This window comes from Lipomyces doorenjongii (genome assembly GCF_038497915.1).
Source record: "Lipomyces doorenjongii strain NRRL Y-27504 unplaced genomic scaffold V1508scaffold_16, whole genome shotgun sequence".
Lineage (NCBI taxonomy): Eukaryota > Fungi > Ascomycota > Lipomycetes > Lipomycetales > Lipomycetaceae > Lipomyces > Lipomyces doorenjongii.
In genome coordinates, this window is record NW_027118083.1 from 167043 (window position 1) to 189742 (window position 22700).

General features: G+C 46.6%; 5 protein-coding genes across 5 annotated transcripts; 3 read left to right on the forward strand and 2 right to left on the reverse strand.

Annotated features, from left to right (window-relative positions):
- Positions 1-828: 828 nt before the first annotated feature.
- Positions 829-2518, forward strand: V1508DRAFT_352766 (uncharacterized protein; the record flags this gene model as incomplete). The annotated part of the gene is made up of 2 exons (XM_066936862.1): positions 829-1111; positions 1170-2518. The coding sequence occupies 2 exons, from the start codon at positions 829-831 to the stop codon at positions 2516-2518; spliced, it is 1632 nt and encodes a 543-aa protein (XP_066796678.1).
- Positions 2519-3502: 984 nt separating this feature from the next.
- Positions 3503-4377, reverse strand: V1508DRAFT_445534 (kinetochore Sim4 complex subunit Fta4; the record flags this gene model as incomplete). Its single annotated transcript, XM_066942417.1, has 3 exons — positions 3934-4377; positions 3816-3881; positions 3503-3740 (listed from the first exon to the last, which is right to left on the reverse strand). Exons 1-3 carry the CDS (start codon positions 4329-4331, stop codon positions 3503-3505), a joined length of 702 nt encoding a protein of 233 aa, XP_066796679.1. The 5' UTR covers positions 4332-4377.
- A 394-nt stretch (positions 4378-4771) lies between these two features.
- Positions 4772-6198, forward strand: V1508DRAFT_396676 (uncharacterized protein; the record flags this gene model as incomplete). Its single annotated transcript, XM_066938111.1, has 2 exons — positions 4772-4797; positions 4854-6198. 2 exons carry the CDS (start codon positions 4772-4774, stop codon positions 6196-6198), a joined length of 1371 nt encoding a protein of 456 aa, XP_066796680.1.
- A 12927-nt stretch (positions 6199-19125) lies between these two features.
- On the forward strand, positions 19126-21378 carry V1508DRAFT_414964 (uncharacterized protein). Its single transcript, XM_066940003.1, has 2 exons — positions 19126-20750; positions 20803-21378. Exons 1-2 carry the CDS (start codon positions 19286-19288, stop codon positions 21108-21110), a joined length of 1773 nt encoding a protein of 590 aa, XP_066796681.1. The 5' UTR covers positions 19126-19285; the 3' UTR covers positions 21111-21378.
- Positions 21274-22670, reverse strand: V1508DRAFT_414967 (uncharacterized protein). Its single transcript, XM_066940004.1, has 4 exons — positions 22426-22670; positions 22351-22369; positions 22187-22291; positions 21274-22132 (listed from the first exon to the last, which is right to left on the reverse strand). Exons 1-4 carry the CDS (start codon positions 22640-22642, stop codon positions 21418-21420), a joined length of 1056 nt encoding a protein of 351 aa, XP_066796682.1. The 5' UTR covers positions 22643-22670; the 3' UTR covers positions 21274-21417.
- Positions 22671-22700: the final 30 nt, after the last annotated feature.

A 22700-nucleotide genomic window follows, 5' to 3' on the forward strand; every position in this document is an offset into this window, starting at 1 on the left:
GCCGATAAGTAGATCATAAGGATAGTAGGCATATGTCGCCGCCGGGCAAACGTGACCCATGATGTAGTTATTACAGTATTTGTGAGGCAGAACGAACTAAACATTGTCAGAGAAACCTCAAGCTCGCGAAATCAGCCGGGTAACCGGCAAGCTACACGCGCGACGCGAACCAAACTTAATATTGACGCGTACTTTCCACTCACAGTTGACCGCTTTCTAATAAAGGGGGTAGATATGCAAGATTTATGACTGCTGAACAGATACATCGCTCGGGTTGTTGCAAGATCGGCTACAGTAGTATAGCCTAGAGACAGCAATTATTGTTTTCAGTTTGAAGCGAAAGTCAAGTCAGATTTTTGTCGTACGCAGAGCAGACTATTGGCCTATATACTGTTGCAGTAGGCGTCAAATTTTGGCCTAGCGACCCCGAAAGGCACACTGACACGCGAATATCTGTCGATTTCACGGTCGGTGTTCTGGCCCACACTTAATTTTTGGGTTTGAGTCGAACGCGTCTGTTTACGTCGGTGTCGGCCTCGGCGTCAAGGGATAAAGCGCGTCGGTGGGCTGGGGTTTGGTTTTCTTGCATCCAAGGGGTGGACTATCTACATCACACGTGTCGTCTGACCATTGCATTTTTAATTTGCCGTAGTTAGACCGGTAATTCCAGTTATTTGATTGCATTTGTATGTATGTGTCTTGGCTTGCCATGTTTGGATTTTAAGTCGACTTTGTTCTGGTATGGCTAACAATTGCAAAGATCATTAATTCGAGTTCGTGACTTGCTGTAGTTCGCCGCCGGCAGAATTCGCCGTGGCTTCTTCATTCATGCACTTCCCGCTGATCAAATTGGCACGCTTCTCGCCTCCATCATCAGCTGGGAATGAGATAGACAGACCTCACAGCTCGACGATTTCGGTGGCTTCGACGTCCTCGTATTCGTCTGGTAGGAAGCAAGGTGCTCAGTGTGGCAGTCTCCAGAAGTCTGGCCACGATCAGGATCAGCAGCCGGCTGGACAGAGGAAACATCTCCGGAACAGTGGCGGAATTGTGCGCAAACTGAAAAAAATGCCGGCAGTCCCCCATTTAAAGATTGATTCCAATGCTGCCAGTATGTCGCTTTTTTAGCATGCTACTGTATGTGAGAGGTTTGATTAACAGACGTATAGATTCATATTATAGACCAGCTACATCTCCAGAGACTCCTACTACAGCATCCACAGCACTCAGTTCGATACCAGCGGCTACTCCGTTGACAGCCGATTACATACCACCCCTAACACCGGGAGGCAGTGGGAAAAACCTCGATTATGCATTTCCTCCATTTCCGACTCCCAATGGCGCGGTGATGCCGAATGTATATCGACTCGCAGGCTTTGATTACTGTCCATCGACACAACAAATGTACCTACAACAGCCACACGGACAGTCCGAGGGCCATACTGTGCCAACTAGGAAAGATAGTTATGCAAGATTGCGCGAGGATACGCCGATACAACGTCACCTTGCTCAGCAACATGTTGATCTTGTACCGAAACGTTCAGCACCAAAGGCGCCGTCATCATGCGTTTCTCCGAAAGCGCAGGTGACGGCTCTCAAGCCTCTTCAGACAGACAACTGTTCAGAGTCTAACAATCCCATAGGTGGAACCGATAGGTTATGGAGTGGCGATGCGTCTAGTACGAGCAGAACGAGCCCATCGTCGTCGTCGTCGTCGTCGCTGTACTCTGCCGGCAATGAAAGTAATACGACGAGTGTGGATGAGGATGCGCCGCCGTTGGAGCCGTCGCCAACAAAGCTACGCATACTGTCACAATTACAGGCTGAATTTGCGGGAACGCGTATGCACGATGATCCGCCGCCAGGGGCTGAATCGGTTGCGGAGTTTCTACATACTCGTATGGATGAATCATCTACATTATCAACTTCACTAGGGTCATTGACCAAGTTATCGGTGACCAAGGTGACCGATAAGGCGAAGTGCCATGGCTGCGGTTTGCCAATACCGGGCAAAAGCATATGCTCAGTAGATGGGCGAGTTCCAGGGAAGTGGCATCGTGATTGCTTCAAATGTAGCACATGCAGATCACCGTTTCCGACAGGAGAGTTTTACGTGCTGGAAAGCATGCCGTATTGTGCGAGAGATTATCATCTACAGAATGGAAGTATCTGCGCGGTTTGTGGCGAGGGAGTGGAAGGCGAGTGTCTTGAGCTGGAAGATGCGACCGATGAGGAAGATGACAAGAGGGTTACGGAGGAACACGAGATGGCTGCAGAGAGCCATTGTCGGAGGCGTGTACACACGACATGTTTCCGGTGCTGGGAGTGCAAAGTGCTACTGAAAGACGAATACTACGAAATGCAAGGACGGTATCTTTGTGAAGTGCATGCCACGCAAACATATAACAAGGTTCGGGCGCAGTTCTGTAATTTTACTTGCGTAGGGATGGACCTTGTTTCGCAGCGTCGAAATGTTCAACACTTAAGCGGGAAGGCTGTTACCTGGTCATGGATATAGAGTCTTAGCATCAACAATAATATGGATATAGAGCCTGTCACAATCCACATATTCAAACAGACACCTTCGATTTAAATTTACGGCTATAACTTGAGCCCTTGGGCTACCGGCCTGTTTCTCGCCAATGTGTCACTCGCTCTTAACGCTTTTCGGAATAGATATGCCACGTCCCAAAGCATTGCACAAATTACGGAAGCTTGTGAGGTTGGTCGATTGACGTCAAAGGGCACTATCAAGCAGTTGTAATTCGGACATGTTCGCCCAGCACGAAAGCCCAACAACAGTTTGGCGTCGAGGAGAGTTCAACGCATTCTCACACTCTGTAGAAATATTTGAGCATACCCTTCAGTGGAGGAGATGACGTTCTATGCTTGTTTGACAGCATTATCGGAAAGTTACATCCTTGGCTCCAAAGGTAAACATGCTGTAAACGACGAGTCGTAGTCACTGGGACGTCATCTCAGATCACGGATCTTTCATGTAAACTCAATGGCGGCTTCTGGATCAGTTGGTGGGCATGATGTCGAGAGCACGTCGCTCGAAGCTGGGAGTGGCGGCTTCTTGCAGGAGATGGAAAAGAAGCAGACACGGACTATCACGATGACGATGATACGATAAGGCTGACACTATTTTGATTTGGAAAGAGCAGGAACGGAGGATGGTCACGGATGCACTTAATGGTTATTATGAACAATGGGTAGAGCGTTTGTGCAGTGTGTGCACTTGTCTTGTTCATATGTAATAACATACCTAGAGAAGAATACAATGCCGCGCTTGTCGAGCGACGAGATGTTCGAAATATATAGTACATTGTCTTGCGATATAACTTGAGTTCAAGGTAAATCAGTTTATCTTCCATTTCTATAAAAGCATCCGCCGTAACAAGTAGCGGGACGGAAGAGTAGTGAATCGCGCAACATAGTCCAATCGTGTGACACGGTGTTAGCTATGTTTTACGAGAGGGCCAGCAAAGATGGTACGTCGTCATTCAGATTGCGGTTTAGGGGGCAGACGAGACGCGAGCCGGGCGAGCAAGACGCGCATGCGCGTGAGCTCTTGCTCGATAGTGCCGTCTCTTGCGACGAGATTTGGCTGGACGGTTTGTGCGGGATCGCGGAAGAGACTGACAAGCGAGTGGAGTTCTGCGGCGTGGGCGCGTCGGCGGCGCGCGGACACAAGGGCAGAAGAGAGAGCGAAGAGCTGATGTCGCAGGACACTGTATCTGCACCGAGTGATGAACAGTTAGCGCACTATTCCAAATTGCGGCAACGACAGAGCAATAAGAAACCGGACATACTTTTCCGTGAGGGAGCTGTCTTCTGCAGATGTTTCGGGCCAAAACTCTGGCAGTGCTTCGATGGACCTGCGACGCTCGTCAGTGACGTTTTCACACCAATAGTGACACCCGTTCGTACTCGGGTTCGGACAGTTCGGCTTCGCCTCGCAGGACAGCTTGCCGCTCACTCACAGCAGGCACGACGACGAGCGGCGCGATAGCCGTTGCGTTGCGGTTCCTATGGAGGCCGTCGATCTGCAGCGCGACGTGCTGCAGTGCCTGCGATGAGTACACTTGCCGCACATGTCGCCGCTGGAGGGTGTGCACTAGCAATAATCTGTTAACATCAGATCCCACGATATTCGAACCACTCGACTCACGCTGGCGGAGGACGCGCTCGAGGGCGGGCGACTGAGCTGCGTTAGGATGTTGCCGCATCCAGCGTACGGACGGGCGCAACGGAACAGCAAATATGCGGGCCTGCGAATCGACAAACGCCCGCTTAGCATCGTACACGCTTGCTGCCGTGGTCGCCATGCTCGTGTTGTCCCGTGTACTCGGTCGCGGTGATCGTGCGGCCGTGTGGGCTGAATAACTGAGGAAAAGAGTTCACGCACGCAAGGTGCGGCGGGGGGTTAGGGCGCGCACGGACATATAATCTCAACTAAACAAATCACTCGCGCTCCGAACGCGATGCATCGCGACAGTCGGAGGTTGGCCCGCACGAAGATCCCCGCATCAGACGCAGGATCATGCTTAAGAAAAAATCTCGTACTTGTTCTAATCTATTTCTGGATTATTTGCCCCTCGTCGTATTTTAAATATCCCCATCTGCCTCCTCCTGTTCTCTTCTCCTAGCCCCTCTTTTTAGCTGCTGCTTTTTTTCCCTGTCAACCTCTAAAATGATTGGTCTGTCCTTGCTCCTAGACTCCGACACATCGGTCGGCTATTCTTGCTTTCCTCGACCCTTGCCTGCCATGTGCCATGCAGATGAGAATTCCAAGTAAGTAGTATATCTGCCCCTTTCTAGCTTTTGTCAGAGTCTAACTGTAGTCGCAGCACTAGCTTTGGAGCATTCGACGACTACTCGTTCGCCGATCGGATCTTTGCATTTGACGCCGTTGCTGATGAAGGCCATTCCTCCTCCACCTATCTACTGCCTGGTGCCGCCGCGCCAGGTCCGTTTTTGCAGAACGAGAGGACTCCATATGTTGGCTATCCCTCAATTGGCAGCCTTGTGAGTCCCACCACCGGCGACATCATTGAGCAGCCCACTCCACCGCTCACTCCTGCCACGACAATCTTTTCCTCGTCGATTTCGTCGCCAAGCGACTTTCAACCCATTTCTCCTGGATTTCCGTGGTTCCTGACCACCTCTGAGCCTGCATGTTCCTCTCCAGTCCCGTCTTTTAACGGCGTGAGACTCCGCGATCTCTTTTCACCCGAATTCCGCAGCCGGTACTACTCCTCTTCAGAATCCTCCTCAGATGAGAGCGACGATATTGAGTGCACATTTCCTACCATATGCTTAAATTGCGACAATCAGCGGCATAGATCCCTGGACGTCAGTAGCGACTATAAAGCCTATTCGCCTAGTGGTTATGCGGACGAAGACTTTGACGAGCACGATGGTGAGGAATATCACAATCACTTAGTTGGCGACGACAGCGATCGTGACAGTGACTGTTGTGCGAGGGATAATAGAAATGCAACCCCTGCGTCTGAAAGGAATGGCGATACGGATATTCCTTGCGTCCGGCGAAGGTTATTCGCAGCATCGCCTATAGGGGCAGTCATATTGCCTACGATCTGTAATCCTCCTCAGTCTACTAAGAAGGCGTCCAACCAGAACCTCGTCCGCAGTAACAAAACCAGGAACGGCCGAAAATTTGGCGCAACTAGATCGATTGACAAGGATCGTTCGAAAGCTGCACCTGCGCATGACCCTGAGGTAAATGGTAACGACTATTTCAGCTTGCAAGTTCATAATGGAGCCTCATACCGCTCGTGCGAAGACGTCCCGTTCGATACTATCATGCAAATGCCGTTTTATGGCGAACGTCGGCCCCCCCGTCCGTTCACGCACATGATTGCTCTCGCACTTTTGAGCTCGCCCTCGACTAATAACGTTCTCAGCATAGAAGAAATTTATCAATTTATTAGCAAGCGATTTCCGTGCTTCAAAATGGAAGCAAGTGTCAAAGCAACAAAGAGGTGGAAGAGTGCAGTCAGGCATAATCTCAGTTTTTCTAGCTCTTTCCGCAAGATTGCTACCGATTCTGCACCGCGAAAGGCGTTGCCAGGGGGGTCCAAGCGATGCCTTTGGGGATTCAGTCTCAAATCTTGGGAGAAACAGCGGCTTTTGAGGGGCCATCGCGGAGAGAGACTCAAGAAAAGAAAGTAATGTATTCACGTCGCTTATTTTGGGAAGAATTTTTGAAATTCACACGAATTTCAAAAATAACGACTTTGGAGGCAAGATTGAAGGTGGCTTGTTTCCGTAGCTACTGAAGTAAGATTTTGCATGTTGTCGATATTGCTCTGTCGCTATCCTCTTGTGTTCTTCTGTTTGGGATTCATGCGAGGTCATATTCGTGATTTATTGGGTATTTATTTTGTCCGTGATCTGGAGTAGTTATTTTCTGTCGGAAACTGTTTTCATTTTGAATTTATTGTAACACATGTCATCATGGAGGAACGATTTAGCTACGTCCAACAAAAGTTATGATCATTTATGTTTCAATTCTAAAGGTAAAGATAATCGTCGCCTTACCTTACTGGTGGCGTCTTCGCGTGCCCGCACACATCAGATCTGCTTCTATTTTATTTTATTTTATTTTATTTTAGATTGGCTTATAGTTACAGTGAAATTATTAAATGAATAGAAATGGTCTTGCAATTATATTTACGCGATCGAATCACTCCTGAAGCCCTTGCCCAACTTTTGTCGCTTAATCGTAATACTTATTACAAAATACGGTATAACATATATTCGTTCGCGTGACGCGTCTGGTGTTTACATTATTAGTGTCGCGTAGCGCCATCTCGATTTATGTTCACAATCTCTCATAGACTCTTCTGCCAGTTGCTTTTTATGGATACTTACCGTACGCGCCTGTACTTCGCAAGCCAATCCTCGAATTCTGTTACATCTCGATGCGTGCGATTTATAACCCTCCCACGAGACTCTTGACGGTATCCTAGACGAAGATATTCTTCAGTTTCGTTTACGAGGTCGCAGCTGCTGATAATTACCGAAGCTTCTCCTTCCTGAGTTTGTCATTACCGAGAGGCGCTGCAAGCGCAATAAAGTAGAGGCGTTGTGTTTTCTGTTGAGGTTGATTCAACAGATTCGTTGGGTCTAATGCGACTACTATCTGTGAATTTTTGGAAGCTTTGCAATCCGAATTTTCATGATTTAGTGATATTATTTGTGCGCAGAGGTCATCAGTACGTGAATTGATTTGGACCACATGGCGCATAGCGCATTCTCGGCATCAATGAGGGCGAGCAGCAGCGAGTTCTCATTAAACGCCAGATTATTTGTATGTAGCACTCAATCTCAATAATAACATGATAATGAGGTTTGGTTTCGGATCGACCGACCGATTGGTTCCGGGATAATTTGACTAAGCAAGACGGAAACACGACGATTGGAGCAAAGAGAGCCAAAGCATATATGAGTCCTGAACCTGGAAGTCCATTGACCAAGTTGGCAGTAATAATTAGAGCCCTTAGATTGACAACTTCCCTCCTGGCGCTGTTCGCATCCTCGTCAAGTACAAAATATCACCCTCTATGGTAAGCTCTGCGATTTGACGCGATGACAACGTAGTAATTCCCAAGGACAAGATATTTCGCTGATGACCCGTTCGTTCTCTGCCAATCGATGATTCTCCGGAACAAACCTCCTTTTTACTTGTCCGGATGCGCCAAATGTCGAACAGGATTCTTTAGTCAGGAACTAATGAGGACACGGAAACTGTCGAGATTTGGACTCGTTCTGGCGAGTAAACTGATTCCGATCAGTTCCAACAACACGGGGCTGGCTGCTCTATCTTGTTGAGTACCCATGCGTCTTCAATCGGTGTTGTAGGTAACTCTTGTAGTTTGACGTGCTGTACACGGGGGGACAAACCATTGATTTCGCTAAACTGTTGAAAATATTCTTTGAAAGCAGCAACCTTAGGAAATGTGAGACCCAGAGTTATGTCGCCCGCCATATAAAACTGTAAATGCTGACGGAACTACAGCGACAATTGAGTTGAGAATACCGGTATTCAGTCGAGAGCATGATGTACTCTTTCAAACCTGTCAACATCGTCAACACAGTTACAGCGAATGCGACGCGTTCAATGAAATTATGAGGGACTGTACTTCAACCTAGTCTAAAATAACCCTGGCACTTTTGGTTTCGTAGTGATTTTGACTGCTCTAGACATTCCCTAATACGACGAAGATGGGTCTGTTCTTAATTGGGGTAGACGTGGTGCATAATGCTGGATTACCTACGGCGTGTTAGGCAAAAATCAGCAGTGCCCGACTAAACGTCACTTCCCCTATCACCATGTAAATGCACTTTATGATAGTTGACAGAACTCGTAGGCGAATAATGGGACTACCTGGCAAGAGAATCCGGGCAAAAGGACGGTAATACGTTTCAGCGTGATCTAGGTATAAGTAAGGTTGTTGGGAGGGACGACACAGTTGTTGAATCATTCCTATAAGTATCATAACTCGCTATATGCCACAGAATTTCGGCAATCTTGCAATATGACGCTTCATCATATCTTTCACTCAATCTCACAACTGAGATGAGTTCATTAGATCACAACGTTCCACCATCGTGGTAGTCAACTGAGATGAGTTCATTAGATCACAACGTTCCACCATCGTGGTAGCAAATTTATCTTTCATTATTACCAAGCCATGTAAAAAAATTAATGCCTTGCTATAGGAGGCAGCAGAGGAATTACTCCAGAGTGTTACAAGCGTGATGTATGCTCGCACTGCTACCCTGTAACAATCCCAGCTTGGGAGAGCTCGGTACGCGTCAATTCTAGATGAGACAGGGGAGAAATTATGCTCGAGGAAATAAGTGCAACAGGGAGTGTCACGAGGTGAACTGGTATGAAGTCGAATATACGTAGTGGAAGTATAATAGGCTTGGAAGTAGTTGGCCGAAGTTGCCGAAGTTCGAGGAAAGGCGGTCGAAGCGTTTCCAAAAGAATTCTAGGGCCTCTCCCAAGATACGAGAGTTCTCTTATCGGGGAACTATTCTATACTTCGCATGAGATATATAATGTTAATAGACGCATTACCAGGTAGGATAAGGCTTGGATGTACACGCGCAGTTTTAAAATAGTGATGTGGAAGTCAAGAAACACATGTGAACTGACTCATCAGCTAGCCAGCCACAGCAGCGTGACACAATTGTCTTAGTTTAACCATCAGAAGAGACCCAAATTACAGTTCAAATCCTGCCTAAGCAACTGGCTGACGACTGAACCAGAATCTTAAGGATAATTTACTAAACCTATCGCTCGCTGCAAGTCAGCACAAATCTGTACAAGCTTCCTAACAGTAGATATATTCAGTTTATTAGCTTCCGTCACTGCCGGAAAGGGCAGTGCTTGGAAGATACCGTGACGCCAATTCCTGTGCATGCCATATTTGTTGAACTTCCTTCTGCCACACCCGGTTGCTTCAACTACCCCTGCCGTAATTGCTCCGCACCGCCGTCGACTGTCTCATGGCGTTGCGGACTTTGCAGAGAACAAAAGGATATTGGATTAGCTCCGACTCAGCGGACTGGACTAGTCAGATATAGCGCGTGTTGTACTGCGAAGTAACTAAAAGTAAGTACTCGACGATGTGGCCGTCAACCGCGCTGCAGTATGGCCTGTGCCGCTGTCTTGCGGCCGTAGACAAAATGCCTCCTTATATGACAAAATTACTCTGTGCGCTACCGGATCCGACAGAAACTCTTACAAGCTAACATTTCATCATTAGGCCAAGTTAGTTGTTGAACAGATAGCAAGTGGAGTGCGTAATTGCGAATTGATCCTAAGAATCCAACATAGATTCGACTACGTGTCACAGTCTCAAAAAAGTAAGCACTCTAGTTTTATCCCTTTAATGTCCCATGTCATATATTTTCAGTCAATTCTCAGAACTTGTTCAAATCGACAAATTCTCAATACAGCTCCAATCAGTCTTCACATGGTCCAATGCCTTAGTGTCTGTCCATCGGCCCTAGCTGAAGTTACTCCATCATCTTTCCAAAAAGTCGGTGGATTCTGAAATTTCAACAGCTCCTGTCGAACATGATCCTGCAATGTCAACGTGTTGTTGCCGCTAATGGGTGAATCGGGCCCGACCTCCTTCCAGGCGGGTCAACATTGAGAGTTAGACTGATCCAACGAAAATACAGTGTGCAATCAATCAGTCCGTGGACAAAAAGTTCTGGATTGTCTTGGCAGCGAATCAGAAAAAATTTTGGCGCAATCAAGCCAAATCCGACAGTTCTTCCTAAAGTTGTAACTAAAATGTTTGTTTGCAGATGCTATACCAGGACAAAAATATGATTCATCAAAAGAACATTTCTGCCACTGAAGACGCGACCGGTGGTATGGTCGTAGATCCCGAATCCCTATGGAGTTGCGCTGTGATCACGAAAATACGTTCCTTGGATATTGGTGACATCTATCATAATAGCAATTCTTTGGGAGCGTGAACAAAAGCTAGGCACTCAAAAATATGTCCAATTTGTAGCGGAATCTATGATCAGTTGACTGCAATGTAAGGAAGGTACACGTGATTGTAAATAAAACTGTGTTGGTCTCCTCAACCTACAAATTTGACAGTAAACCTCCTCTGAGAGCGCTTTTGACTGCTGCCGTGAACGCAGCCTAGCGCCTGCGGCACCCTGGTCGGACGACGCGGACCAACATAGTGACTCCTCTTATGGGGTTTTTTCGCTAGTTTACGTGGTGGATAGGTACGCGCCGTCCTGGCTCTCTGCCGACTTTGAATATTGCTGCTTTGCTGTCAAAATCAAGCTGCAGATGGAAGATTTGACTATCCCATCGAGGGTGTCAAGTCTGCAATTCCTGCCATAAATAATTATCATTAGTTGAATTCAAGTGGTCGTGGATCATCAATTTCGCATCCATTATTTTAAAAAGGCGACATATGAACATGATAGCTTTGAGAGAAAAGCTGTTGACCTATCAGTAGATGAGACTTGAATTCCTACGATTGTCGTCCATTCAATATCGTAGCTTGGTAGGTCATATGGGGAACCTGGTCACTAAATTCGAACTTCTGACTTTGCCCTTGTCCTACGCGCCACGCAATTGACCAAATCCAACTGGGACTAGCTCGAACCACTCTCTGCTTCTTCCTCTTCTTTCATTTTATCTTCTTCTACAATTGGACGCTTACGTGGCCGCCCACGTGGTCGTTTTGCCTTAGGCTTCTCCTCCGCCTCGCGAACGATTTTCAACACTTCCTCTGTACTAAACACAAATTCGCCCTCTAATTTGATCCTCTTGCCCTTTGTTCGTTTCTTACGGGTCTGAAGCAACTCCCTACACTCTTGAAGCTCCTTCCGTAGAATTATTAGTTCAGCATTCTGACTTTCGACAATCTGGGTCATTCGCTTCGCATATCGCAGAGTTGGCGATGCAGTGGATTCATTGCTTGCTAGAGCTGTACTAAAGACCGAATTTGCGTGCTATAGTTCTGTTCCATCTGGAGGAGAGCTCTTCAGGATGGAGAGGTCTAGGTCCATAATATTAGTTGAGATTTGCGGAGTACATGGCGGCTCAAGGGCTGGAAGTGGAAGGCTATTTAACACTCGCCGAGGACTAAATGGAATCAAACCAGCTCCTTTCCACCCGCTTTGAATGTCCTGAGGTGTAAGAGCTTTCTTCTAATGCGCTGAAAAAGTTCAATCCAATCAGACCGTTTTATTCGCTGTACACCGGCCCGAGTATACCGATCCACTTCTTGTGCATGATATCTCTTTAATGGCCCATACACCCCAACATCAAGTGGCTCAAGTAAATACGAACAATGGGGAGGTAAAATAAGAAGGTCAATACCACTCTCCATACATAGCGCAATCATATTGCCGGTGATGTGGCTAGAATGGCCATCCATAATCAGTAACCGGGGGCGATTTTAGACTTCTTGCGCGACTCTGGCTCTAGTGCTTTTGCATAACCACTCATAACCATCGTTATTAGATGTCCAGCCGCTAGAACTCGTTAAGAATCGCCAATCGGGAGGAGTATTCTGCGGAATCCATGCAGAGTTGGTGTTCTGGGCCTTAAAAATAACCATTGGTGGTAAACCGCCGCCGGCTCCGTCGACATATTCCAGCACCGTCACCCACTCTTCCTTCCCTGCAGTAACCTTCCAATTTGATTTCTGAGTCGAATCGACAATTATTCGCCTAGATTGAGTGTCGCCAACTGCAAATCCTGTCTCATCCATATTGTATATATCGCAGGGTTCGTACTTGTGTTCTTCGAGTCTTAGTTGAAACGCGTCAAACCAGGCTGTAATCTTGTCTGACGTTGCTTCTTTATGTCGTGCAGATCCCAATTGGCGTGAATAAGTTCCCTTCAAGTTTGGATATCGATTTAGGAACCGGTAGGGCCAGTCGTGGCCAATAATCGGTAGGTTCGTTATTTCGACGCGACGCGACTTGAACCCGTCGAGTACGAATTTCTTCAGCCATTTCTTTCAACAACGCCGGTGTTGCAGGGTATCCTGTCGCCGTTAGACGTGTGACCCATAGTACTAGTGTCTTTTCTTCTGCGTTCGAGAGGACCTGATAGGTTTCGTGAGACTGAGTACGCGATTTAGCTCCAGCCATTCGATTGATGAGAGTTGACTTGGGAACTTCAAAGTGGTGGGCAGCACTTCTAATTGCCGGAAATTCATTCTTTTCTAAGGCCTCAATAGACTTTTGGATCTCTTCTTCAGATTGATCGCTTTTAGAAGGTTGGTTATAGCCCATGTTATAAGTTATAGAGTTCCCAAAGTAGAGTGGGGTATTTGGTGACCAGGTTCCCCATATGACCCAGTTCCCCATACATTACGTTATAAAAGTTTGGTGGCCATTTTCGATTTTTGCCTATTTAATTTATTCAAACTTTGTGGAGTGGCCCTCTTATTAAGGGTAAGAGATTAAGAAACTAGATGTGCTATATAAGCAGAACTTAGAAAAAAATTAGTGTGTCAAGAACACAATATGACTTCGGTCCAAGGATATCATCGCGGCTTCATTACTAAGCAGCCTATTTCATAAGCGAGTGCGGCACAAATCGGTAAGTACGGAATTATTGAGACAACTTTGATGAACCCGGTTTCATAATGGTTGACCGGATGGAAAAATACCAGAGTAGCTTACCAACTCGAATCGATCAGATTATTAAAGGTGCCGCGGCATATGATGATGCATTCGTCCCGTCCTTCTTCAAGCTGAGGTACAACACAAGCATTACAAGAGACAAATCCAGCCAATCTACGTCATCAGCGCCGTCGAATATGTTTAAGACATGGAGGTACACTCGCTTTACAGTACAGGAAGGTCTTCATTCAATACAGAGAATAGAGCTCGATAAACAGATACAGCATGAAAGAAAGGGAAGAACGATCAAATGGGTGAGAACTCAACCAAACAAATAACATCGATGACTTTCGTACTCCAGACCTTCATATCAACGGGGGTCGTTCGTACAATCTCAGTGTCACTCATATGACGAATCTCTACGGTCAATGGATTGCAGATTCATATTCTGGAAAGAATCTTGTTGGGGATAGCGTCTTGTTCAGCAATTATCATGACTTTGCTTTAAAAAACGAGAAGAAATAAAGTGTTCGAATGGTTCAATGGGATCTGCGAAGGGTTTTGGGAAACAATTACGTGCCTTGATATAAGGCATGGTCCTTACACAGATATGGTCTTTGTTGCTTACTACATTCCTAGATCTTTTATTTAAGCTTTAGGCATACGAACAATTAGATCATGGAATTGCATAAGGATAATACAATTAGAAGGATGATAAATGATACAATTGTGGGATATACAAATAGCGTAATCCATAAGGGAGCTGCGCACCCAAGCGAGCTGCTCACTTTCATAGAAATTGATACAGTCCAATTTTAAACCTTTGATTCTCCCACAAACAGAATGGAATCAACTTCAAACGAAGCCAGATTGAATATTGCCATCAAGGCCATTGACCGAGACCCGAATCTTAGTAAAAGACGTGCCGCAGCGATCTACTCTGTTAGCTAATCTACTCTGAGGTCGCGTTTGAAGGGCACACCATCACGACACGATATCACGGCCAATTCGCGAAACTTACAAACTTAGAGGAAGCAATCATTGTCCGCTATATAATCGACCTAGATTCGCGATCATTGCCTCCTAGACTGTGTAGTGTTGAAGATATGGCTAATCGATTGCTACGCGACCGCGACGCGTCACGCGTTGGAAAGAGCTGGGCTTCAAACTTTGTCAAGCGACAACCCGAGCTCCGAACGCGTTTAAATCGAAGAATCGACTATCAGAGAGTCCAATGCAAGGATCCAGACGTGTTTCGATCGTGGTTTGAACTTGTGCGGAATACGATGGCCAAATACGGCATCGGGGTGGTTGACGTATACAACTTCGACGAGACCGGGTTTATGATGGGCATAATCTCGACCGGCATGGTAGTTACGAGCTCCGAACGACGTGGAAGACCAAGAATGGCTCAGCAAGGTAATAGAGAATGGGCTACAGTAATCCAGGGGATAAATTCTCGCGGCTCACCGATCCCGCCGTACATCATCGTTGCGGGCAAAATCACCTATCGTCTTGGTATGAAAAGAGCACAATACCTCACGACTGGGTAATCGCTCTTACTGCGATTGGACAACGAACGAAAGAGGCCTGGAATGGATTCAGCACTTTAATAAGCATACAAAGTCACGAACATCCGGAGTATATTGTCTCTTGATCCTCGACGGGCATGAGAGCCACCATTCCACCGACTTCGAGCTCTATTGCAAAGAACACAACACCATTACCCTCTGCATGCCCGCTCGCTCGTCTCATAAGCTCAAACCATTAGATGTTGGTTGCTTTGGTCCGCTAAAGCAAGCGTACGGTCGGAAAGTCGGAGACTTAATGCGAGCGCATATTACGCACATTACTAAGGAAGATTTCTTTACAGCATTTTACGCCGCATTCCAGGCTGCAATGACCGAAACAAATATCAAAGCGGGCTTTAGAGGGGCAGGACTTATTCCATTCGATCCAGAAAGTGTCATTTTGAAACTGTATGTTAAGTTCAGGACGCCAACACCCGTTGGGTCCCCTCTACTCGAGCCTCAACCTTGGGTATCGAAGGCACCACAAAACCCGACAGAAGCAATTTCGCAATCCGAACTTGTCAAGAATCGAATTGCCAGGCATCAGGATAGCTCGCCAACCTCTATTTACGGCGCTATCGACCAGTTTGCGAAAGGTGCGCGAGCTATTATGCACGAGGTTACTCTTCTACGCGCGGAGCTGTCCGAACTCCGGGAGGCCAATTCGATATTAAGTAAACGTCGTAGAGCCAAAAAGACACGTTTACAGCAGGGAGGATCACTTAATCTACAAGAGCGACAAGATCTGATATTCCAGAGGGACGTAGAACAGCAGACACAGCAAGAATTACGTCGAAACAGTGGTCGTCGGCCGAGGAGAGAAGTACGTGCGCGGCGATGTGGTGTCTGCGGAAACACAGGACTTAATGCGCGCACTTGTCAAGAAGTATTGGAGACGTCCAATGATGAGGATTCAGAGTAGATTCAATTGATTTTCTGTGTTATCGTGGACTTGTGGAACTTCGAACGCGCTTGTAGGTGGTCAAGTGCGCAGCAAGCTCGCTTGCGGACTACGTTATTCAAATGGCGTTCATGTCATTTATTGTATAGACATTAGCCAGAAATTGTAAAGCTGCGCTACGACTGAGTTCAGTCTCTGCCATTTTGCAAGATCGACGCCTTGCTTTACACGGGTGAGCTCGATGCAAAAATACTGAGAATTAATTCTGATATTAAAGATCGGGTGCGCATGTACAGCACTCCAAACCTTGTCGATTGGGTAAAGCAACACGGATAATATCTAGAGGTCCTTTGCCCAAGGCGACTGCAGCTGGTCAGATTATTTACATTCACATGCAAGCTATCAATCCAACTGGTATTGCAAAAATTAATTACTTGATAATAAGACTCGGATTCATTTGTTTATTTATTTATATAATGTCTGTATGACCTTTTGCAATGAGTTTTATAACGCAACAAGATGTCCCTTATCTAATCGCTAAAGACCTTGGAAAGAATTCAACAAGTTTGTTAACTGGGAGAAATCAAAGGGAATTACAATGTGAGATTGTGCACCTGGTACGCCGGAACCGAAGGTGCGATCGAGCGGTTGCTTGCAGTTCTATACTGTTCAAACATGAAGAGTTATGACGATTGATGTTGGCTTACCGCATCATTTGTGGCCCTTTGCTCGAGGGACTATGGTCTATATTATCTCACCTCTTAATAGAGAATGCACAAAGAAATCACCCTACAGCAATGGCGAGATGAACTTAAACTTCCGAATCCGAAACCCTCATTGCAACATCTCCGTGTTTGGGGTTGTAAAGCTTATATTCATATAGAGATGGAAGAGAGGGTCAAATCGCTCAAGATGGAACCGAAAGCGCGAGTCGGATGCCATGTTAAATATATTGGGGATCATGGACATGTTTATAACATCTTGATATTGGGAAGATTGAGATATCTAGGGATGTTACCTTTTGGAAAAGTGAAGCATCAAGGTTAATAATGGACCTGAATGATCTTGATCTTATCCGACATCCTGATCCTGGAACAACATTGACTTTTTATATCCTGAATCAACGGAGGAAAAACAATTCTTACGCAAGCTAATGATGTTGTTACGCTGTAGAACACTTCTTGACAATATAAATAGGAACATTTATGATTATGATTTAAACGAACATGTCTTCGACCATGCTGAGACTATTTTACTCTTATTGAATGTCCCTGATTATGAGGAATTTAATTATACACTCGAGAACATTGATATCTAAGTGGATCTCGCCTCGCAAGACGAAGTGGACAGGAGTACCAAGCTGTAGACCACCTTCCCGGGGTTTTCGCCATATGTTTCTGAGATAAATCAAAAGATAAACCACGCCGCTCTCAGCGCGAAGGACAAGGAGGGAGAAAGACAGTATGTTTTGATAAAGAGTAAGCCGCTGAAGCTGAAGCTGTGCGTGTACGCCAATGTATGAGACACGTAGATCTTGGGAGTCTTACAAAAACGTTATTAATACAGAAATAATCGGCGCCGATTCGGGACTGATTGATCCCCCAATTCTTGCAATAGATCAATCAATGCCGATATAAGGGCATTTACACAAGGAATCAGCTGATCTGATTGGTATTGCTGTTCTATCTGGGACATTGAAAAGGTGGAATATAAAGATTCCCAACAATTACCACGGAAGTAAAAGCATCACCTCAAAAGGAATATTGATTCAATGCTATGGAAGAAAAGGTCGCAAAATTGCGGGATAATAAGATTGACCGTTAATACCGGAACCATCTGACGTTCAATTCTTGCCTGGAAAGTGGGCGTATGTATAACTTGAAGTCGTCCGGACGATGATACATTAGAATATCTGTCTTGTACGTTGATGATACGATTATTGCGGCCAATTCTAAGGAAGCCGTTGATCAACTGCTTCATGCATTGGATTATGAATATAGGATAAAGCGGATTGGAGAACCAAAAAGTTTTTGGGATGTGCCCTATCTCGTGATGAAGCTAAAACGTTTACTCCATCTCAGGAATCTTACGTTCATGAGACGTTGAACCCATTCAATATGGACCGTTGTAATGACCGCCGCATCTCAAATTGATCCAGGCATAAGTTGATTGAAGCAGAAAATCTCTTGATCCAACATTCCTGAACCAATATCAGAAGCTTGTTGGACGTCTTAATTGGTTGACAAGCAAGAACTCGGCCAGATACAACGTACGTCGTACGTCGTACGTCGATTCCAACACAAGCTGACTGGTCCATCGGAACAAGATTTCAATATAAATCGGTCCTGCGCTATTTGAATCTGTAGACCGACCTCATTTTAGTCCTTGATCGTGATCCCAATAGAGGTTTGGAAGTTTACATGGATGCCTCGCATGGCGATCATCCTGACGGGTAAATCAACTCAGGGATGGGTTATTTTCTTTGCTGGATCTCCAGTAGCATGGCAGTCTTCATAAGCAGTCAATCGTCACTCCATCTACAACAGCAGCAGAATGTTTGTTTGAGTGACGCAAGCAAACAAGCTCTGTACGCGAAACGTCTACTAGTTTCATTCGGCTTTATGAAAGATGACGAACCCGTCCGAATTTTCACTGATTCTGACAACGGTGTTGCGGCTCTAAAGAAAGGTCCTGCAAATGGCAATACGCTGGTTAGATATGAGATAGATCGATATACTTAAAGCATATGTTCACCCTAAGGTATGAGTGTGGTAGCCATCGTTTGGCGCTGGGTCTGCGATCTTGTTAAAGTTAGCGATGCGCTATTACACATGAAGCCGCACAGGTTAGGGTATATTAGAGCAGCCGTCACCATGTGTGATTGATTTCTCCACGTACTTTGGGGTAACTTATAGTCTGACCCTGGTAGACGATGTTCGCCGCGGTGAATGGTGGGACATGTGGGTCTCACACAAACTAACTCTTAACTACCAGTATGCAATTTAGCTGCTCGATTAGATGATGTTTTTACTTGCCCGCAATGGGGGAGAACGGTTCTGTCGGTAGGTAATTATTACTCTTTGAAATTATAATAGTCAGTCCTGCAGAAAGTGTTCGATTAGTAGTCTCTTACGTAATATCTCGCATGTCGTCTGGACTGTTGTACAAGTTCTACGACATATGCAGGGGTACTCAACGAAAAGGGTTAAAATCGCCCGTTTGTACCGAACTTTATTTACTCACCCAAGTTCAATACTGCATGATTTTAGTAAAATATCTGGGCATTTTGCCCCTGAATGCAGGATGGTCGAGAGCGACATGTCCGCCAGCTCACCCAGTGGTAACGTGGGCTGGGATGAAGTTTGTACCGAGATTCAGTGAAAAATTTTAACGGAAGCTGTCAGAACTCGCGGAAATCCCCGGGGAAAAGGGGGGGGGGGGGGGGCGGCGATTGCTGTAACAAATACTGTGCTCCACCCTTGCGCGCCATTGTACGCCAAAATCCGTGCGGCTCCTCCCGAGACAATTTCGACAATGGACCCCATCATATTTTGCCACTGCATTATATCCATTATATAATCTATCAATTCCCTCTCGAGTTTGTTGTTTTCTTTCACAATCACGTGTAATTACAAACATATAGTTTACGACGGCTATGGCGCCGTCTTCCTCTGCCCTCGAGCGGATCGCGTCTGACATCATAGAGTCGTCGTCTTCACCACGGCGGTCCCGCGCACGACTCACGACGCTCGGTACTGACTTCACTCGAGTTTTTACTTCTCTGGCCGTCGCCGATCCGCAGCTCGATGCCGACCAAGTCGACTCGGAGTGCTGTGGAGGAGGCTGCTGCTTCCTATCGACCTCGACCACGACCGACGCCGCCACAAGTTCGTCCCTATCCGGCACGCCTCCTCCGTCCCCTTTCGCCAGCATTAATTTCCCAACAACGCCCGCGTTCGACTCGCTCAGGCTCCCACTGTTCAAGATAACGCGAATCCCTCGTCTTCTAGGTGTAGCCCCGCTCCCTCTTTCCAACATCGACATCGTGCGGTCGGCAACCGCAGGGGACGAGAACACACACCGGTTTGACCATTTTCAAGCTCCAGGTTATCTGAAGCCACATTTTCCATATAATGTCCACAATGTTCCTGTCTTGGCCGCCCGGCTTCTGACCGGTCCGGAAGCTGTTAAGCGTACTTATCACTTCGATCTCGACGTTACCAATTACCCCGACGAGATGGAGGGTGTGGACTTCCGTGTTGGTGGCGCAGTCGGTATCTGCCCCCCTAACGATCCCATTCTAGTTGATGACATATTCAGTCGACTCGGCATTTTGGAACGTGACAGCAATCTCGAAATTACCCTTGTTACGCAAGGAGGACGCTGGCCAACAATCTGGGGCGAGGATAAACCGCGTCGTCTGCGAACTAGCATGCGTGAAATCCTCACTTGGACTGTGGACCTTAACAATGGCGTGTTTTCAAAAAATCTTCTCCGAGTTCTTGCGGAATATAGCTGCAACCAGAGTGAAGCCATGATTCTTTCTTGGCTCTGCAGTCAACAAGGTCAGAACACATTCTGCAATTTACGGTCCGCCCCGTACCCGCCAACACTTCTGCAGCTACTCTCCGCTTTTCCGTCATCGAACCCACCATTTGCTCACCTGGTCTCGGTTCTTCCGACACTGATGCCGAGATTTTACAGTCTCTCGTCCGACCCTATTCGGGAAGCTGTACCGGCAAAGAGCGAGCCATGTCAGACGAATGCTATGCCTGAGGAATGGGAGAGAGTCAGCTCGGTTCGCAAGATCGAGGTTGCAGTTACCGTCCATGAAGCGTTGGAAAACTGGCGTGGGGAACTTGCTATGCGGCCAGGAAACTGTACCGCATTCCTAGAGCGTGTGGCGCATTTGACGATGACGGGCCAGAATGTGACAGTTCCAATGTTCCGTGGACTTCAAGCCAATCCATTGGCAAGGGAATTTAAACATGATGGTCCGATGCTGCTGATTGGGGCTGGTGTCGGAATCGCTCCATTCAGGGGATTCGTGCAGCGGCGGCTGAAAAATGCAAACTGTAAAAACAAAGTGTGGGTATTGCAAGGGTGTCGCGATTCACTAGGTATGGATATTATTTGTATTTTTGAGACTATTATTCGTGCTAATCTCCAAAGTTGATGAGCTCTATGCTGGGGAATGGGGAGTTGACGACAGTGATGTCCGTAAGGTTGTGGAATCCCGTTGTGGGACAAAAAAGTATGTTCAAGACGAGGTAATTGATCAGTCCGTGTTAGTATGGAGCGTTATTTCACATCCCGAGGGCCGTGTGTTTGTATGTGGATCATCTAGAGGTATGGGACAAGGTGTTGAAGCAGCGCTGAAGATAGTGGCGATGAAAGAGGGTAATATGACGGCCGAAGAAGCAAGCGAATTTTGGAAGGAAAAAGATCGCGCTTGGCAATATATCACCGAGACATGGTAGAGAGTAATGTGTGTCAAAAGCTGACGTTGCATTTTCGTATAAGACACTGAGTAATCGGTTAACAGGCAAATTGGAATGTGGCAGCATCAAGGTTGTTATTTGGTTATTAGTAAATGGCTTAGAGCAAAGTACAGCTATGTCTGTAATATATAGATCATATATAGATTTCTGTGCTTGCATGGAAGTCTGTCGTTGTCATGGATTGGCAGATGTGCGGATAAAAGGAACGCAAAACTTTTTATATCATTCATATATACAAGTAATCAAGCTGTACAAATCTAATAATCTATATGTACAATCGCCGTTTCTAACCTTCCTTTTCGACAACTTTGACTGATGAATTGCCGTACTTGCCAGCAATCTTAACCCCACTGAGCTTGCTGACATTAGACCAAAAATATGGATCTTTAAACCGCGGATCCTCATCCGACAGACCCATACTCTTCCGCACATCCGCAACGGCCTCACGGACCAATGCTGCAACCTTTGATCGCAGATTCCAGGACTCTTCACTGTCATGCTGCGCGTCGGCCAGGTCCTTCCATTGTTCCCGCTCTTTAGCAAAAAATGATTCGCTTAACGGCGCCCCGAACCTAAAATTGAGCTTCATTCGATTCTCCTTCTTCCACTTCGGAAAGACAACCGTCCGTGGGATATACTTCAAGTTCTCTCTGTCTTCCGGAAACACTTCGTCGAGACCTTGATGAAATATAGGGACGATAACCGGGAGCTGTTCAGCTTCGAGTAAGATCCTAGAGACTCCCCAGTGGAAGTACTTCATTGATGTCTGATGAGGAGGATATGCCTGATGAACCAAGGATTCTGGGAAGATATGGATCCATTGCGGCGGCAAGTTAGCTGGTGGAAAGCGATGTGCATCTGTGTCTGAAGTCTTGGGAAGTGAGTCACGGGATGATGGCGAGAGAAGTAGGATGGCGGAATCGACTGAACCTTGGTAGACGCCTGTGCCAAAGCGCGCAGTGGCAAGTACCTGGCCCATTGAGAAGAAATTGCTTGTAAATCTAAAGGACATTAGTACGGTCAGTGCCAAGGAACAATACGGAGAACCTAGTTACTTTGTGGTGAAGCAGATGTTCTCAGCACCTAGACCCCAGCGGAGATGCGTGGGATTAAACATCTTTCGAATAGGCAGCAGGCCCCACATAACTGGGTCGTCAACCCTGAGATTCTATATTAGTACCGGCGGCAGTCACCTGCGATCAGAAGCTACAAGACATACACAGATATGTGATTCGACACTGCAAGTGCTATGTCAGTAGTAGCACGGCAATGCGTCTACTTAGAGGTCACTTACCTGTCAGGACACCGCGGCCCTCCTTTTTTGCCCTTTCGAGAACTTGGACAAACTGGTCTACTCCGTATGCATTGACATTGTGAAAGCCGTACAGAAAGGTGCGGGAGAGTAGGCCCGTGAGGGACATGACGGTCATGCCGCCGAGCCGCCAGAGGGATCCGGTACGAGGGTACTGGTTGAGGAAGCTAAGCGCGTTGGCGATTGTCGGGTGCGCCATTCGAAGGACTTGTTTCGTGAACTTGAAGACATATTCTCAGGCCAACTGAGCCCTCCTT